Genomic DNA, 20,992 nt, shown 5'->3' with positions numbered 1-20,992 from the left:
CCTCACTTATTGCTCAGCAGCAGGAAGATAAGACACTTTGATAAATATTCATCATACATTGTATCTTATTCAACAGTTGCTCTGCTTCAGCAGGGGTATTCTCTGCGTCATAAGATGTTTGGAAATTAAACACCGATGTAGTTAGGAAGAGGAATAAAAGCTTTACTAAAGGGCAGGGGTGTACGTTTACATGAATAACATAGCACACCTGTGATTCGGTATGATGAACACGAATCTTGAAATTTGGAATGTCGTGGATTGTATGTGACTAGGGTTGAGTTAAGAAGGATTTTCTTCGGCATAGTGTGAAAAATAAACCTGTGCCGAGTTCAGTGATCCAATAATGTATGCAGGGAGAATGATGGCAAATCAATTATTTATCCGTTTCCTTCAACTTTGTAGAAGACACTGTTATCATTCATTCATGACCTCAACTACTGCTGCACTGACATGTCGTGAATAATAAATTAAAATCAGAAGGTTGCATATCCTAGAAGAATCAATTAAGGTTTTCTCCCTGAAATAATGAATTTGAATTGATGAATGATTCATATTTTAACACTTATTCAAGTGGGCAAGATATTTATCATTTATCTTTCTTATTAATTGCCAAGAGGGATGCAATTTGTCTATTTTTTTGTGTTCTTCAAATCCTAATTTAAAAGTTGAATTTGTCCAACTGACATTTAACTAGATGCACATTGCTGTTTTTTCCCAAAATATTCGTTAGTTTTATGGAAATGGGGGAAAAACTGTTAAGAATATTTATTTAGCTTAAATTATATTGTGTTTTCTACGATGTAGACAATACATTCATTGAAAAGTTTCACATTCCCATATTATTGTTCCACGGTATTATTTATATAGTAGTTATCACCCTGACAGGGTCCATTTGACAAACACAAGAAGATAGGATTTACTATATTTGGGATCATCCTTTTCCTAAATAAACATACTTAAAGTGTGCAGTGCGTCTTTACGCATTACCCTGCTGATGCGATCTGCTGATAGTCTGCAACAATATATCTAAGTTGGCCCAGTTTGCAAAGGTTAATGGTATGTGTGTTCTACTTGTAAAAGGAATGATGATTCAAATTTTGCTACATTAAGAAGACAGATACAAAGTATTTAATTTCAAATATAAGCAGGCAAGTAGAGTTGAAAGAGAATGCTGTTATTGAGTCTAGTATATGTAAGTAAACATTCAAGACTTCTTTTTTGTTGCAGGAAAAAGTCCACATCCGATTCGCCGTTTAGTAACAGACCACGCATGGCACGCTCCTCTTCTGGTAAAGGAAGTCGTAAGAATTCATCAGAGCAGCTGGAAACAGCAGACCCAAATGCTTTCCCTTACAATCCATCATCTGGTGTCACATTTCAAGATCATCCAACATCTGATGTCAGTATAGTTGGTCAGGGATACAGCAAATCCAGTGCACAAGAGGACTCTGAAGATGCTGGTGAGGTTTGGAGGTCTGATTCACCACCAATTCCTACACTTAGAAACCAAAATGCAAGGGAAAGGAAAAGACAGCAACAAAGACCTTCAGGTGAGAGAAGGAAAACTATGGCTTTTAGAAATTATTATTTGTGGGGGATATAAAAAACAGGCATAGAAGTGTTTAATGTGTCAAGTTTTTACATTTACATTCAAGTTTTGAGCTACACTTAGCCTCACAATGGACTGGCATAATATTAGAAACAAGCAGAAATAGGGCCCCTGGTTGCAGCTGAGATGAATATAACTCATATTCCTGCCCTCTGACAAGTTGAGCATGGTTCAAATGTTCTGCTAGGTGTGAAAAGTAGGGTAATATACTTACAAAATGTATGTCCATTCTATATAACTAAAAATGTTGATACTTATGGAACTTGTTTGCCAATAAACCCAGGCAAATTGTTTTAATTTTTGGGCATCTGCAAGCACAATGAGTCTGAATTATTAGTTTCACTGATAAATTATTCTCTTCCGGCAGTTTAAGCAATGAAGTGAAAACCGTTCATCAAATTTAGCTCTGTATAATGCACATAATGTATTTCCATTATTACAACAAAACAACTTTTGAGTAATATTAGTAAGGTGATATTATGAATAATGTACTAGAAAAATATCCATTCCCAAGACAAGTTGTTAAAATCTAATTAGCATTTGTATAACACCGATACTATTTCATTATTAACTTTGAATTCTAGCTCAGTGTAGTTTTTAAACCAGAAAAATGCCTTCAGGGAGCTCTTTTTTACTCTGCAGAATACAATGTCATTTATAACTATAAATGCAAATTATATTGTATGAGACTTAGCACTCCCAGGGAAGCAATTTGGTTTATAATTGAGATGTGCTCAAATGTTTTACTGGAGGGAAAAATTGAGTCAGATAAGTAGTAATATGGGTGTCCTGGGGTTTTCAAATGCAGAAGGTCCAATTAGAATGTATAACATGGAGTTCCATTTTCCAACATATATAGACGTCCTGATTAAAAAGCAAGTTCTTTCATAATTACTCTCTAGTGGGCTCTTGTAATGGCATACTTAGACTGTTTATAGCAGTGTAGGTGTTCTGAGCTTAATGCAATTCTTTTAGACATGTACTCAGGGTTCTCACAGAATTAGGAAAAAGGATGGAATTTATGAATCATGGACAAGTTGGGGAATTTGATTTTGGTCATAGATTTCCAAGAGAAGTGTCAAAAGTCTTGGAAAAGTCAAGGAATTTTGAATATTGTCATGGAAATTCCATAAATAAATTGTAACAGTTATGGAAAATTATGGAATTCTTTTAAAAAAGAGAATGAGAGAATGCAACCTGAGTAAAAATGAGTGTTAAATGCAGAGCCATAGAAACCAAGAAGTGAAGCGAAGTAGATTCTTTGGAGAGCTACCATGTTCCTAGTATCTATCGGTATGGAATGAAGTGATGAGGGGTCCATTTCACTAAATTTACGACGCCTTGAGTCTTGAAATGGTTCACTATTTTCTATTTTACTAAACATATTTACGAACTGCACCCTTCGTAAGTAATGGGGATTTACTACAGGGACTCTTTGTAAAGTTACATCTAGTATTGAGTATTCGTAACTTTACAAACGGTTACTTGAGTTACAAAGGGTTAAAAGTTTAATGGAATGGATCCGAGGTCTTAGAAAAGTCATGGAATTTTAAAATTGAATGTCTGTGGGAACCTGTCTACCAGTTATTTGTTTATCAATACAACGTTTATTTGTGTATTATGTAAACTTGTAGGTAGTGGATTGGTATCCCCTCTGGGAATGGCATCCTTGCAGAAGACTGGTCCTGTGGAGGTAGATGAAGCTGATGGTGACTTCCAGATGGTTATAGGCAAAGGTAAGAAGCTGAGGAGGGAAGATGAAAGGATAGCTACGGTGTTGCCAGTCTTCAGGAAATTTCCGGATTTCAGGAAATTTTACTTGGATGATCCTGTAGAAATGTATAGGCAAAGTACATTTTTCAGGAATTTTTTGCCATTTAAAGATTTTTTGACAACACTTTGATTTTTTGACGACAGGCATCTTTGTTAAAAGGGAAAGAAGGAAGAGAAAGATTGAGAATTTAGATTCAGTAGGTTATTGTTTTCCTTGTGATACATGAAGACAATGTTACTAGTAAATAAACAGTAAACAAACAAACAAAATAATATTACAATATTGTGCTCCTCGCACTATTAAAAGACTTTAATGATTATTTTATAGCCTTGAAATCAATCTTGTGCCCCATAAGTAAGTAATGTTGATATTATACCGATGTATCAAGTGCAAATATAAGTGAACGTGATTATATAATGGGCAGGTTGCTAAATTCTGCAAAACCAATTAGAGTGAATAATTAGCCTATAAGAATTTTGTGGTAGGGACTCCTTTGCGTACAGCATACAGTGTAGCAAATGATTATTGCTGAATCCTATTGATTATTTTCTACCTGTTCCCTAATTGCAGGTGTTTTTAACGATCATCTTATATCCATGATATTATTTCCACATATTAACATATAAGGGGCATTCCTATCGTAGGTTTTCTTGATGCAACTTTGGCAAGCTCATCAAGGTATTAAAATAATGGGGTGAGGTGACAACTTTTAACTTAATAATATGGCAAAAAGAGAAAGGATGTGTTTATGTATTGTATTTCCAATTTATTTATTTTTGTTTGATTTACGCTAATATGGTCAGTATGGTCCCTTTTTGTGTCTAGTGAGAGGTAGTTATCATCATCAAAACCTTAAAAGTGTTTTCTTGAATTAAAGTTGCTCGTAAAAAATAATGTCAACCTTAATCCTGGATGAGGACGCAGCTTTAATTTAAGCCATTTTTATTGGTCATGCTCTTGAGGGGATAGTGACAGACGTAGTCTATTTAGTCGGCAATCTTTAGAAGTAGATTAATGTGACAGTCATCAAAGAGGAAAAAACACATAATTCAGAATTGGATTGACCATTCTCTCATTTCTGAACTTGAATTAAACTGTACAGGACAAATGTATGATGTTGTTCAGGTTGATGAGCAATTCTTTCAGTTGAATATCTTTGGTGATTATTCCACTGTAGACAGCATTGTCTTAAATTTGAAGCTACTTTGTGTATTGTTGCATTGGTATATGGGCAAATGAACTTGACGATAAGCATTGTTTGTTGAACCATTGAAATTTTTATACATCTTTGATGGACAAATTAAAAAATAGCTGTCACCAAAACCAAAAAGTCTTAGTATGTTCAGATGTTTGTACCATACCTTTATATTATACATTATACATGTATGTATATTATAGCAGCTTTTTGTAAGAAAAACATGCCATTCTAAGGAATGATAACAAATGATGTAAATGATAGAAGTGAAATTGTGAAAGTAAACAGGTGTCTTAGTGAACAGATATGAACTACACTACAGTAACGTGGTTAAAATATCATATGAATTGCATAAAAGGGCCGTCTTTTTAGTATTCGAGATTTCAACTTTTTGATATAGTGCTTTACAGGTGAATCAACCTTATATTTCAACTTAGGATGTTGTATGCAGAGCTCTCAGGTCAACCTTATAGTGTAGACCTGAGAGCGACAGGATAAATCGGATTCAGAATCATCTGGACCTGGAGGCACAATATGGAAAATGCCATGGATGGCATATATTTAGACAGCTACATTGAATCTGATAAAAACAAGGGAGATATGGTCAGATACTAAAATGGCATTGTTCACTATAGAAACAAATTCAAGTTCTTTTACGACTATAAAAGTCAAATTGTAGTCAGAAATTTCAGGAATTTCAATCAAATTTTTGAAAGCTTGTTTTTTAATGATGGATTTTAACCCCATTTGTTTGGTCATTGGCTTATTTTTAATGGAATTTGAGTAATGAACCAGTCAATGCCGAGTAAATTACAGTTCTTTGTACAGGTTAATTAGCAGCAAGCAGGTATCGAAGAGCAAAATTCTCAGTAAAAACACAATTTGTAATATCATAGATGGAAAACAAGCGAAGTCAAGGTTAACAGATGGAAGCATGGTTCTTATCTCACCATTTCCAAGAAGAAAAATGACAATACATGCAGCATAATCAATCATAAAACCATATCGCTGTTTTGAAGGAAATAGGGTGTGTACGTGAAGATACACAAGCGTGTTGTTATGAAGCCTTTCATCCAATAGCTGTTTAATACACAGCTACATGTTACGCAGTTTAGAGACATTATTTTACAGATACCAAATTTTTAAGAGCTGCTTTATAATAGACATGATTGTATTCAAGTTTCATCTTCAAAATAAAGGAAACAATTGCTACACATGTTTTGTTTTTAGTATTCAAAGTTTTTTAGTATTCGAAGATTATGATTTGAAGGTTAAACGGTATCTGAGAGTTATGTTTATTTTCTAACAGATTCTTATAATTGCTATGTCATCATGTTAATGTTAAACACCTGCTCATAGTTAAAAAACTACCGGTATCTAAAATAGCCATTAAAGGAGGATTTTGTGATCCTAGCATCCTCTTTTTATGACATTTCTCAATAGATATCCACGAAAAAAGCTTATTTCTAAAATTTCAGTTGATTCCGATTTTTCGTTTGCGAGTTATGCATCATTATGTGTAGTACACTGCTCCATAGACAATGGGTTGTAATTTCGTTCTGGTGCACCAGAACGAAAGTCAAATTTGGCGATATTGTTGCTAAACGAATTAATCTGGAAGAAATATTTGGTACATAAACATTATGTAGCCAGAGGTATCCAGTGGTGTAAAAATCTCAACTTTTTTTGGGAAAAGTGGGGGGATGAGGCTCAGTCAGTATGCAGGCACACGCAATTACGTTGCTTTTCTAACCCACACCATTGACCCGGAAGTACTCACGCTGTTACCAAGCAGAGTTTGACCCTGAAAAGTTGGCCCAGGAAAACTTCGTTTTTTAATGTTTAGAATCATAAATCGATGGAAATTTGCTCATTATATGCCAGGATAGGGATGATATTATCTATCCATATGCATAGATTCATGCAAAATATATTGCATTGTTGGAAATACAAGCAATGTTTTTTGGTAAAAAATTTAGTATGGTTTGGATATTTTCTCACGAAATTTAACGCATAAATATCTGATTTTCAGAATGCGGTCCTTGATATCACTTGACAAAATACATAATTTGTAATCTTTTGCATTGAAAAATTCAACTCCGATATCATGAAAATATTTTACCTGGTCAAACGGATAGATATAATTTGTACTTTTCATTTGGAGACCGGACTGTCAGACCGCCGATCATCGCGTTTGTTTTGATCAGAAATCATGACCTTGACTGGGCTAAATCACGCGCAGTGATTGGCTGGTTATAATCACGTGGCACGTAAAATAATAAAAATCCCTTTAAAAAGGGATAAATAAAATAAATATTTTTTTTAATGTGTGACAATACTAAGAGCTGGGGGGCTGGGGTTAGAATGGGCATTTTTGAAAGGTCAAAAGGGGTAGCCTATGGTGGGGGAGGGCAAGAGGGCTTGGACAAATTTTTTATCCCCCCCTTCCCCGTCAGCCAAAAAACAAAAGCAAAAAAACAACAGAAAATCCATTACTTTGGGCCAAAATTACCATGAGGGTCAATATTTTTCCCAGAAAAAATATTAATCCCAGAAAAATATTTTTCCCAGAAAAAAATACTTTTCCCAGAACAAAATATTTTCTCAGAAAAAATATTTATTCCAAAAAAATATTTATCACAGAAAAAACACTTTGCTCCGAAAAAGTATTTATCCAGGAAAAATGGCAAGAGGGCTGGGTTCATTTTTTTAATTCCCCCCCCCATCAGCAAAAAAAATAAAAACAAAAACACAAACAAAAACAGAAAATCCATTATATACTTTGGGCCAAAATTAACATGAGGCAACGAAAAAAAGAAACCCTGTTCTACGGTCGTTTTGGGGTTTTTAATGACCCAAAAATGACTAAAATCTGTAAATAAATTGCAATTTGAGAAAATACAAAAAAAAATTCCTGAAATTTCTGAAATTTGGGTCGGCATTCATTTGTACAGGAATATGTACGTAGAACAGGGTTTTCTTTTTTCGTCACCCGAGGGCCAATATTATACCCAGAAAAAATGTTACTCCCAGAAAAAATTGGTTTTCTTACAAAAAAGTTTTCCCAGAACAAAATATTTTTCCCAGAAAAAATATTCATCCCAAAAAAAATATTTATCCTGGAAAAACATTTTGCTCGAAAAAGTATTTATCCAGGAAAATATTTTCCAGAAAAAACCCATTAATCCCAGAATATTTTTTCTGGTTTAAGTTATTTTTCTGTTAGAATAGATATTTTTGTTGTGGGAATAATATTTTTTGTGGGATTCAGTAATTATATTCGTATACTACTAGTCAATACGGATGAATGAATCATACAACAAAAATTATACACATGAAAATTCCAAGTTTGTTATATTTTTCTTTTTTTATTAAATAGAAAAAAAGGGCATCAGGCCTAAAAATTGTTTGATTGGCGTAACATAAAAAATAGGGCAAGGCCTACTTTTAGGGTAGGTTGGGCTACGCCAATCAAACAATTTTTAGGCCTAATTATTATTATAAATAATAATGATTAAATAATTATTAGCTGCAAATAACACCGTCTTTTTCTGGCTTTTTTTGTTGCACATTTCTGCCTTGTCAAAGGAGGACACATAAACCGCGGGGTATACACTGTAATCCCTGATGCTGCAACGCCGCAGGATTTCATCAGCAACTTGTTCTGTAAATTATAGTTCCCCTCATCTCTGTTCAGATGAAGCAGATCATGTTCGGAACAGTCTGGCTTTCAAAGTGTTTCACTTGCAAACGTGAAGTAATAATTTGTGCCCAGGCCTGCACAAACATTCTGCATTTGAATGTCAAGTAATTTTATGGATGCATTAATTGTCCAAGTCAGAACAGTAGAACTGCATGTCTGTGGATGACATTGTTAATGAGAAGCTTTAAGAGTATCAGGGTACTTGTATATTGTTTTAATTGTGGAACACAACTCTGTAAATTATGCGACAGTTCGAGAAACAAATTCGGAATTTAATGCGTTTGATCCGACATGAAGAAATAATATCTGGCTAAATTCCTATTCCTATTTCGACATCATATTCAATAGCCATCTGCTTGAACCATTTCTCCTTGCTTGTACATGTAGAATGGAGTGACATGTACGACCAGTCAACTGCGTCTTTGTAAATATCAAATGTCCATAATCTAAGTATTTGGTGAGCGAGTCCCCAACGATAACAGCTTGCAGAGCCCCCTAATCTGGCGAGCAGCTGTAATAAAAAATGAAGATATCAGGTATTAATACTAGAGCCCCATAAAAACAAAAAACAAAATCGGATTCATCATTCTTAGAAGACTTTTTCGGCGAGGATTTTACAAAAATTTCCAATTTTGCAGCAATTTTTTGCAAATTTTTTTATTTGCCCCCCCCAAAAAATCACTTTACCCCCCCTCAGAAAAAAATCCCTTGCTGCCACTGTTATCATGATAGTTGGCAGTACATTACACATTAAGTTGGGTGCATATATATTATTGTGAGTTAAAAATATGCAATGTCCAACAAAATCGTATCGACGTCTCTACAGGTTTCAAACTTAAAAAACACTTGGGACCACCGATTTTTGAGGTCCGAGACCGAGATCGACATTTATACATCAGAGACCGATACCGCAATCAATATAATATTCATGAATTGTAAGAGAGATATAGCTAGCAATAGCATGTCTAGTTACGTTTGTTGTCATTGTTGTTGCAATGTTGGAGACGATGAATGCATTTATCCATCCATTATTTATAGGCTATAGTTCTTCATGATTTCAGTATAAACACTTCTTCATGATAGTTTGAGATTCGGATTCCATAAATAAAAAAGTTGATGAATTCAAAATTTTAACCAGTTTCCTGACCTGAGGCTGAGCTGTCATTACTGTCCAGACCAGAGCTGAATTAAATTTATAAAACACGTCTGGATAATCTGGGAATACCATGTTAAATCGTACGCAAGTGCCGATTGAATTGTATAAAATGGCCCGGAAAAATGGTAATTTTCGTCGGCGGATTTTTATTATTGGAACTTGTCGGTCCCCAATGATTTTGGTATCAAACAAAAGCTTCATCTCTCAACTACAACAAAAACACACGAAATTAACGTCAATTTCTTGACCCGGTCAAACGGATAGTTACAAACTACTCATGTCACACAATTCTTCAAACCCACCCGAAACTTCCAACCAATATTTCATCACTTTACGATCACCGAAACTCATCAAATTTGGACTTCAAATACTCGTAAGAATCTGGACATTTCAACTTACCTCGCCATTTTGTCGCAGCTCTGCATACCAACCCGGAAATAGCCTCGAAAGATATTTGACATAGGGCAGACCTTTCCTATGGCGTATTTCACAGGGTTGACATCCTACGATCGCGGTTTAGAAAATGCGAGGTCAGCGCTGTGAGCACGATTGCTGCACACTGACTGGGCTGTGGATCACGAAATGCCCCTTTAAGTTATTGCGTTGTGATTTGTTGTATAAACAATGGGGGGGGGGGTGCAGGGGTAGAGGAACTGGGAGTGGGGGTGGGGTGGGTGTTCCATTTTTCAGCAGTGTTTTATTATTGTTACTGTGGTTTGCTTATTATTTCATTTCATTTTTTTTGATATGTAAAAAAAAAGGAAATGAAAGATAAATTAACAACATTGAGTTAGGGACAGGAAACTTAAAACATTTAAAACATTTGTCAAAAGAAATAAACCATTCTAACACTATCACACTGGAAGTATGAAACTATTTTCATAATGAAGTGTCATTTCCACCTTTTAAGAATATATTAAATGTATGCACAGTGTGACCACGTAATTGTGTATAACAATATCACCTTCAAATGAAGCCAAGGTCATTTTTATTCAAGTCAATCAATAATTAAATTCCTTCTGTACCTGGCCTGCCTGCGTTCACATTATATTTAGTTAACATTTGATACATTATAATTATGACGTTAAGGTTTTTGCTCCAAGCTAGAGAATGTTATTCTGACCATGTTTTCTTTTCTTTTGATAGTGAACTAAAAATAAAATCAGTAGAGGTTTATTTTGATATGCAATTTGACAAAGGGGCATTTTCATACACTGCAAAAATATATCCTGACTGTATCGCTTGCTGTCATTGTATTGTAAAGCACCTCGGATAGACGTCACATCCATTTCTGTACGCTGCCATGGCTACCTCATAGCAGCAGCAGTAACTAACTCACTTTGCCATAGTCGAGCTTTGTATAAGGAAACTGGACCCCAGATCTTGCTAGCTTTTGTTATTTCTATAAGTCAATAACAGCAATCTTTGAATACAAGTAAATAATAATCAATTTTGATTAAGGCATTTAGATGTGAAGTGAATGCTCATGAACATTAATCAACCAATTTGAAGGTTCAAATGTGTGTATTTATAGTATATGGAAATGAAGTGTTAAATATAACGGATATTGAATAAATAAACCCTGAATGTCAAAAGTGAAGTGCAGTCCTGATTACAGTTTCATGTGTGTAGGGTCTGAATGTCAAAAGTGAAGTTCAGTCCTGATTACAGTTTCCTGCAATCTGAGATTTTCATATAAAGCCATATCAAGAACAATAAATAAATAAATAAATTTTTTGAAGAAATTAAGATTGCGTTACCCCTAACTCAAGGACTTTTTGGCGACTGGAAGGGAAAGAAGGAAGGAATAAAGAGAGAATACAAAAAAAGAAGTTGTTTGCTCCTGTTGGTTCGAACCTGAGACCCCTCACATGCCAAGCACTAGGTGGGCGATGGTTAGCCACGGGTCTTTCACTGGCCCAGCCAATGAAAGTGTGCCTATATCATTTGAGGTGATAGCTGGGGGTGATTGCCTCATCACATCATGTGGGATGTACCAACGCGCAGTGCATATATCATGTAGTATTTTGTAGTACCTGGTGTTAGGGTTAATATTATCTTGATGGAAACTAAAACAGTCAAATGAACTTTAGCAGTTAATTACTGGATGTAATTATTAAATGATAACTTGATCATTTGATCGATCTGATCAATCAATCAACTAATCAATCATCAAATCAATCAGTACATCAATCTTTCAATCAATCAATTGGTAGCCAATCAATCAATTGGTAGCCAATCAATCAATTGGTAGCCAATCAATCAATTGGTAGCCAATCAATCAATTGGTAGCCAATCAATCAATTACTAGCTAATCAATCAATTGGTAGCCAATCAATCAGTTGGTAGCTAATTAATCAATTGGTAGTCAGTCAATCAGTCAACAAATCAATCAATCAGTCAGTCAATAAATCAATGAAGGAATATTTGAATGAATTTATTAAACAGCATAGTAATGAGTTAAGACATCTATGCTGATATAGGGCTGTTAATTAAATGCAATTAGGTTTCTAGTGCATTTCATAGAAATTTGCGGAAGAATATCAAAGGCCACGTTACAGGTCTCTATTGATTTGAACGAAAATGGTATTGAGGCCAAACTGATGTTGTTGTTTCAAGAGTGCACTTCAAGAAATATTAGTCTTGACAATGAAATATGTATACATATTGGGCTATTCCATTTAAAATCCACACTACCCCTGTGGAAGATTTTGGAAATATCATCCACAGAGGGAGTATGTTTTTCAAATGTAATTGGAGTTAATCATTTTGAAACCTATACTCCCCCTGTATTATGGTTTTACCTATACCTTCCACAACAGGAGTGAGTATTTCAAATTGAAGTTACCCAATTTTCTATTCTATTCGAAACTCATACTCCCTCTGTGGAAGACTTTGGTTAAATCTTCCACAGGGGTAGTGTGGATTTTAAATGGAATAGCCCATTCCAGGAAGTGAGCTATATGTATATATTCATGTACCTCAGGTTTATGTTACATTATTTATTGCGATTCATAGCTCAGGGTGTGTTGTTGTGTTGAAATCAATAGGCTTTTGACAGTTCAGAAAAAGTGCATTGTATTAATAAAAAAGTACATTAAGTAATTAAGATGGATATTCATATCCATGTCATATGATGAATGATGATCATTATCATAATTAAAGGTGAATGATATTGCACATGGGACAGGAAATTTGAAAAGCACTTATATGTATTAAGACCTTTTAATAAACAAATTTTAACTGTACTAATCAGAAGAGTGCCCTTGATGATGGGGGCAAAGACTTAATTGATATTTGTATTGAATTTATGCATTGTTATGGGTCCAATCAAGAACATGGTTTTAATCACTGGACACCGGATATGACTTCCACTCAAATACATCTTTTACTTATTAAATTTAAGTGATTTGTCATTTGCCTGTGTTTTGACAGGATACACAATGTGCTGTGCACAGTGGAATTGCTTTAAACAAATGATGCCATCATTGGTGTGAGCAGGCCTCAAATTTTAATTTTTGGAGCACCTATTTTCAAGGCCACTGGACAAAGACAAAGAAGGGCACCAAGGCCAACAAGAGATGAAGAATGCCTTGAAGTTAACAAAGATCTGGGGGCACTAAGGCCAAAACTGAAAAAGGGCAGGCAATGGCTTTGGTGGCCTCCCTGAAATTCAAGCCCTGGGTGTGAGCATACTGACTCAATTATGATAGTGTACACATGCTTAACCAAATTTGCTCATAACACCCCCTAAATGAGTTCCACCTTACCAACAATGCCCCCTAAAGCAAGTTTCTGGCCAGAAAAGTACTTGTTTTTGGGGCTCAATATACCAAAGAAATGGAAAAGGAACTTTAAGTAAAACCAAGTTCAGAAAAAGTACCCTTTTTTCATTTAATGTCCCAAGTTATTTGCTTGTTCACAAAAAAATTGCCCCTTTTTCACTTTTTGTCACATTTGTGTACAGTGTTTCTTGAGTGGCTCCCTTTAAGGAAAGAATATTTGACAGACAGAATTAAATATAAGGAAGCTCATGAAACTTACAAAATAATAAATTGAGAGCAAAAAATAAGCACATGTGTTACAAAATTGGTTGTAAGATAATTTGGTGACCATTTCTATCCATTTATTTTTGTATACAGGCATGTTTGGAGGTGGTCCTTCTGAAGCAGTAGTACAAGAGTACCCATCAACCCAAGTACATGACAACGGATATGGCAAAAATGATGAGGTAGGTAGGAGGGTTTATAGAGATGTCTATGTTTGATATTTATTAAGCTTACGTTTCTTAATTTCTGTCATATTCTGAGGGGCAAATGACAGTGCACATAAACAAATATGGGGCTATTCCAGAAATTAAAGAGGAACAAACGTTGGCCTGGTCAACTGGCCAGTTGGTAGGCGACCTTGTCCTTATAGATCACACTCCTGTATACTTGTATACATGTCTGGACTCAGGTGGTGTCTGGACTGACATGCCCAGGGCCACATAACTCAATTATGTAGTTCATTATTCCAGATGTGCTTGTTCCTCTTTAAAGGCACTCCCCCTAATTAAGACATGGGATTGCCAAAAAATTTCACCAATATTTGAAGAGCTTTGTTTCAAAACCCCTTACACCCACTTGAGCAATTTTGAGAAAACATCACAAAATCACCAAAAAGTCACTAATATAAGGGGTTCTGTAACAAAAGCAGTTTTTGGCAGGATGCCTGGGTAGGATTAGCATCCCGCCAAAAACTGCTTTTGTTGCAAACCCCCTAATATCAGTGATTTTTTGATGATTTTTGGATGTTTTCTTAAAATTGCTCAAGTGGATTGAAACAAAGCTCTTCATTTGCTTTTTCTCAAAATCCTAAAGAAGACATGAATTCCCATGAAAAAGACCCCTTTTTTAGGCTTGGGAATTCCCAAAAATGTTGGTGAAAATTTGCCTGTCTTCCCTGGACACTGGGAATTCCAAGTACTTCAATAATTTTTTTTTTTTTTTCAATTAGGAATTTCAATTTTTTTAAATTCAATTTTGGTCTGTTTATTCCCAAATATTTATGGTAAAAATGTACATGTCTTCTTTAGGGGGAAGGACATTAATATCTGGAATAGCCCATTATGTGTATGATCTACAGGAGAAGTCTGGTCATCATTATTCTAAATGTCATGTTTTCAGAGTTGACGGTGTCAGATCAACTCTTTTTTTTTTCAAATATAAAAACATCACAATTTAGAATTATGGTCGTGAATTTAAGGGATCTAAAATGAGCGTTTATTGCGTTTCGACAGTATTTTTGTGGGACATGAGAGCACCTCAGACCTATCGAATTGCATTCTGAATCTGAAGCATGTCTTTCTGATATCAAATAATTTTCATTTGTTGAAAATCACAATATAATACAAATTTTATGACAAATTATAAAAATTTGATATTTTTCACATTTTTGATATATAACAGTCCTCGAAGTAAATTATATAAATCTAATGATATATTCTTAAAGTATATGTAGCAGGGAGGAAAAGCCGACGGTCAATTGAAAATTTTGACCTTTCATATTGAAGATATGGATTTTTTTTCCAAAAAGACCTAATTTTTTTGGGTGTTTTGGGAAAAAAATCCATATCTTCAATACGAAAGGTCAACATTTTCAATTGATCGCAGGCTTTTCATCCCACCTACATACACTTAAAGTATAAATCATCAGATTTATAAAGTTTACTTCAAGTACTGTTAAATATCAAAAATATCAATTTTTAATGATTTGCCATAAAATGTGTATTAAATTGCGAATTTCAAAAATCAAAATTATTTGATATCAGAATGACATTCTTCGTATTCAGAATGCAATTCGATATGTCTGATGTGCTCTAATGTCCCCAAATAAATACTGTCCAAACGTTCATACCCCAGCCCTTAAGAATCCAAAGGCAGTGTGTTATTTGCTACATGTACCATCCCTGAATGTAAAAATCAGGCACATCTTGTGGGAAAATATTTTATAGCAAGTTGACAAATATTGACTATCACAATGGTTTATTTTTGGAAATCAGGTTTCCAAAGCAAAGTTACAAAATTTAATAATCAGGGTTTAAAAAAAGCAGGAGAAGAGCAGTCTTTCAAAATGACAGTTTTTTAATATCAGTGAAGTGCAACTTGACTTAACATGGAAAGGAGAGCTTCGATGTTAAAGCCATAATTTATGATTTTGGGTGTTTTATTTTTATGCCTCCACCGCGAGGCATACTGTTTTTGCAATGTCCGTGCTTCCGTCCTTCCGTCCTTCCGTCCTTCCGAGCTTCCGTGCTTCCGTCCGGACGCTATATCTCGGGCATACATGGGCGGATTGATTTCAGATTTTCAGGATAGGTGGGTCATGGTCAAAAACTCTGGCTACTTTTTTTTGGGTGAGGTTCAAGGTCATATACTGAGGTTAAAGGTCATTTGAGGTCAGGGGGCCCATTTTCCTTATTTACCTCTTTTCTCAGAGACTAGGGTCGACGTTCCTCAAACTTGGTGGGTGGGTGCATCTTGACCCCAGGCAGAACGAGTTTGTATTGGTTAGTGGGTCAAGGTCACCTGAGGTCACCCAGGGGTCATCTGAGGTCAAATGAGCAAAAACTGTTGTATGGCCATGATACTTGGTACATACAATCAACATTTAGAGCCAAATTTTTGGAAGGTCATTTTGGGGTCATCTGGGGTCACCCAGGGGTCATCTGAGGTCAAATTAGTAAAAACTAGCATATGGGCATGAAACTTGGTGGGTACAGTCAACATTTAGAGCCAAATTTTTGGGAGGTCATATTGGGGTCATCCAGGGACATCTGAGGTCAAATTAGTAAAAACTGTCATACGTGCATGAAACTTGGTGGGTACAGTCAACATTTAGAGCCAAATATTTGGAAGGTCATTTTGGGGTCATCCGGGGTCACCCAGAGATTATCTGAGGTCAAATTGATAAAAACTGCTTTGTATCAACTGCCGAGTGCCACATCGCTCCCTTTGGTGGAGGCATCACGGTCGACGCTGTGCGTCGAAAAACCGCGACATCCGAGAACCGCGGTCCATCTAGTTCTTATTCTATGTCAGGACATTTTTCTGGTCATTTTAAGCTGAAATAAATGAGAGAAAACGCTATTCCTATATTTGCCGCTTAACTGTGGTGATCTATGGGCCATTTAATGTCTGAAAGACTATTCAAAATTCCTATGTTTTCCTACAAACACAACAAAATTGGCCAATTCCAATTAAGTGTAAGTTGAGATATGTGTAAATCTTACAAATATGCCAAAAAATCAGGTTTGAAAAAAAATAAATAATGAAATTCATTAAAACAGGTGGTACATCATGGCTTAAAAATTATAAATGCCCATGCAGAGAGATGATAATACCAATCAACTGTTCAGTTTTTTGGCGTATATAACAGTTTACTCTTTTCGCTTTATGACACATGATCAGATGCATACAGCATTATCTGACAATTTGTTAGCTGAGACACGAGTCATATTAATTAGAATACTAACGTAATCAAAATAAGCTGTCAAAACATAGAGTACAAGATTGGCTTTCATGCCATGTTTGGTTTTTAATCAGTCCTGTTTATCTCACTAGCAATCCTTCATCGGACCAAATGTGTAATGATGATCATCAGTGCATAGAGCATAGCATAATAAATCTTGTCATTCTTGCAGACTGAATATCAGTTACATCATAATTATTGTCATCATGGGATAGCGGGTGTACGTGACAGGTGGTATGGGAGAGATTGCGTAATGGACTGAGCATGATATTATCACATTATTTTGAAATTTAATTTTCAATTTCAATCTGACTTATGTGGTTTTTAATGTTGTGATTAATGGACACATATAAAAGTAAGGGCAGACACATATACTTAAATAAACACATGCATGTGTTTACTGACCCTACACACACAAACAGGTGTAGGAAAATGAAAATAGATCGAAATTTGTTTTTACAAAGCTCATTGCATCTTGCACAAAACTTTTCTCCACATGAATCTTTATTTTAATAGTCAAAAAGCAAGCAAAATACATTGAAATCACACATCAAAATGTTAAAGAAAGTGCCATTTAGATTAAATAATTGGTTATGAGATACAAGTATTATTTAATTCATAGAAAATTAGAGGAACTGCACACTTGCGTTATCTGTATTTCAAAATTCAACTTGCCTATTGTTAACTCACGAAATGGTTAAGGATCTCATCCTAAAGAGTTCACAAAAAGTAACTCAGTCTTTACAAATATGCAATTAGCGCCAATCCATCTTGAAATGTGGGGGGTTGGATACAATCGGCCTGAATAGAACAAAAATTGGGTCATTGTGCCAAAATGATGCCCATGCAAATATGCCTATAGCTTCAGAATTATTAATTTGTGCAATATTAAAACCATGCTCTACTGACCCGACCAAATCAGATTTTTGGTTTGTGGGATTTTTTTTTTAATTCAGAAAAATTTTCAAAATATGTTTGCTTTCAGTGATTTTAAAGGGTCATTTTTCCTGCCATCTGACACTATTGGCAAGTCTGTCCTATGTAGAATAGGGTTTTTTTTGTTGCAAATGAATTATGCTTACGACAAGTTTGTAACACCCTTAACTCAGCTTGTTGTACCAATGCACATTTGACATATATGTTTAACTAGTCAACGTAGGACATTTACATGTATATGAATTATGTGTGCATTAGTGAATTTAATAGCCATTGTTATTTCAAGTATATGTGTTCAATTATACATTGTCAAGAATGAATAAATGTGTTAAAATACATGAAATCGATATACATCAACCCAAACATGTTAACAATGCAGGTATCAAAAATGTTCTTATAACAATAAAAGTGTTGTGAAAAAATGTCAACCTGACAATGGAATGTGAATTATTATCGATAGAATCAGCTCTCTCTTATCATGCTACCATCCTGCATCAAGGCATTTGTGCTGTCAAATATAGCCTGCATTAATAACAAGAATACAGCTACGGGAGTTACCATGGCAACCGTTTGACAGCTGGAAACACATAAGCCGTATGCTTGGTTGACTGCAGGTTCAAACCTGTGCCGTTTATATGCGGAAAGTATATTGAAATGGCAGCCAGATCAATTTATCGAAGGTTAAGTGTTTCTCCACATAACATACTTTCCAAGCACAAAGATGTTCTTCTTCTTAAAGAAAGACATTATTAAGAAAATGGAGGGCTCATTACCCACATACTTTAATTAAGTTGGGAGTGGTTCTTCATGCTTCAGTCTCATTCTTGGAAAGAAAATTGTACCAGAGTACAATTACATTTTGTCATTGCTGGAGAGAATGACAGATACGCATGGTGAAACCCTTCATGTGGAGCCTAGCAAATTAATAATTCATTGACTAAAGTTGGGCACGAACATTGGCAATAAACTTGATTTCTCATTGTCACGCGAATGTTTCAATTGATTTCACAAAAGTTGCAATATGAAACATTCTACTGATTCTTTAAATTTATAATACTCTAGGTTTAGTCTTTGTAGAAACACAAAATAGACATATCAATTTATTCGCCACCATAATTAAGTTATACAAAACAACATTGTAAAAAGCCAAGAAGTGCATGACTAAACGGACTGTAGCCATAGTTGCTACTGTTGGAAGTAATCCCAACTTTTGACTATGATATATTGGTAGTTGACTAATGATTTATTGTGTTAAAAACACATGAACAAACATAAACATGAACACAGTTTAAAAAAAAAACTTTAAAAAGTCGATCCTAACTTTCACCTCTCCTACATGTAGTCCAAATGATAGTCATATCATATGTGACACGAACTAGTCCATGGGGGCCAAAGGCAGCAAATTTGAAATTGAGATAAAGGTAAAAATATGGAGTAAAAATTCATAACAAAATACACATCACAAAGCTTCAGAACTTTAAAGGACCAAGTATGCTAGACCTTTGGTGTTTTTAATATACATGTATGATAGCCTATTGATTGTATTAGGTAATAATTATAGTAACTCAATTTTTAAAAATGCCTCCTTTGGCACCTATGGTGCAGATCGTGTCACATTATGTGTAACTATTTCATACGAACTAGTCGACTTATAAATTGAAGTTATGCAATCCTATCAAAACCATATAAATATTGAAAATACTTAAAAGCCATATTGTACGATTTCCATCAAATCGTTTATTAGTAATAGCGGCAGTTAACACAAGAGTTGGGGGGGGGGGGGTAATGTGTGAATTATGACATTATGTCAAAATTGCTCTGTTTACCTGACATACACAACAAATTTGGTCGATTCCATTTAGGTGTAAGTTGGGACATGTGTAAACATACAAATATGATAAAAAATCAGGTTTGAAAAAAAATTAACCAATTTCATATCAGATCATACATTGTGGCTTTAATACAAGTAAAGTTTATGTTGAAGATAACAGATGCTGTATTTGAATCCATCAAATGTATTTGACATATTTACATCTGTTCATGACAAATTAAATTTTGTTTAATTTTTGATTACACATTTTGTATTGTATATTAATTTTAGGGTGATTATGGAGTTTCCATGTCCAAAGCTACCAAAGACAGAATAGCCAGGAAACAGCTGGAGAAGAAGGAAGAAATTGAACAACGCAATATTGACAGGAAAGCAGAGAGAGAACGAAGACAGCAAGAAATTGAAGAAAGAAATGCCGAGAGGGACACCCGACAGAGAGAAGAACTTGAACAACGAAATGCTGAAAGAGAAAAGCGCCAACAAGAGGAACTGGAGAGAAGAAATGCGGACAGAGAAAGAAGACAGAAACAAAGAGAAGCAAGGCAAAAGGCGATGGAAAAGGAGCGAGAAGAAAGGGAAGAACAACAGAGGGCAATAGATGAAGAGAGAAGGAAAGCAAAGGAAAGAGAAAGGGAAGAAAGAGAGGCGAGACAAAAAGCAATGGAGGAGGAAAGGAAGAAAGCAAGAGAGGAACAAAAAGAAAAGTTGAGACAACTACAACAAGAACGAGAGCAACGAGCTGCAGAACTGGCAGTAGAAGGTAAGGGATAGTTTTATTGGGCTATTCCATTTAAAATCCACACTACCCATGTGAAAGATTTAGCTAAAGTCTTCCACAGAGAAAGTATAAGTTTTGAATAGAATAGAATAGACAATTGGGTAACTTCCATTTGAAATACTCACTCCAGTTGTAAAGCCATAATACATTGGAGAATAGGTTTCAAAATAATTAACTCTGACCAATTCCATTTGAAAAACATACTCCCCCAGTGTAAGATATTTCCAAAATCTTCCACAGGGGTAGTGTGGATTTCAATTGGAATAGCCCATTTCTTGCATTATTGGGATAGAGAGGAGCAAATATGTGATCAAGCAAAATCAGTCGATTTTTTTCGGATAGTAAAAAGCATTTATAAAGCTGCATTTTGCACAAAACCCTATTAAAATTAAAAAACCAGTTCCAAAGATATGAGCAATTAAAGAGTTAAGTTTGCAAAACAAAAGGAAATAAAAGGAAATATTTCCTTTGTTTGGTTATATCTCAAAATCAGTATTT

The 20,992-nt window shown here is 35.0% G+C and overlaps 1 protein-coding gene across 1 annotated transcript in view; it reads left to right on the top strand.

Moving 5' to 3' along the window:
• The window catches only part of LOC140152224 (TOG array regulator of axonemal microtubules protein 1-like), a 102,305-nt gene that overhangs the window by 66,755 nt on the left and 14,558 nt on the right, over positions 1-20,992 (top strand). Inside the window, exons 7-10 of the mRNA XM_072174526.1 lie at positions 1,228-1,550; positions 3,244-3,345; positions 13,580-13,668; positions 19,987-20,476. Coding sequence (XP_072030627.1) covers positions 1,228-1,550; positions 3,244-3,345; positions 13,580-13,668; positions 19,987-20,476 — 1,004 coding nt within the window. The remainder of the gene's footprint in view (positions 1-1,227; positions 1,551-3,243; positions 3,346-13,579; positions 13,669-19,986; positions 20,477-20,992) is intronic.

Source organism: Amphiura filiformis, chromosome 5 (genome assembly GCF_039555335.1).
Source record: "Amphiura filiformis chromosome 5, Afil_fr2py, whole genome shotgun sequence".
Lineage (NCBI taxonomy): Eukaryota > Metazoa > Echinodermata > Ophiuroidea > Amphilepidida > Amphiuridae > Amphiura > Amphiura filiformis.
This window is presented reverse-complemented; position numbering and strand designations above follow the sequence as displayed.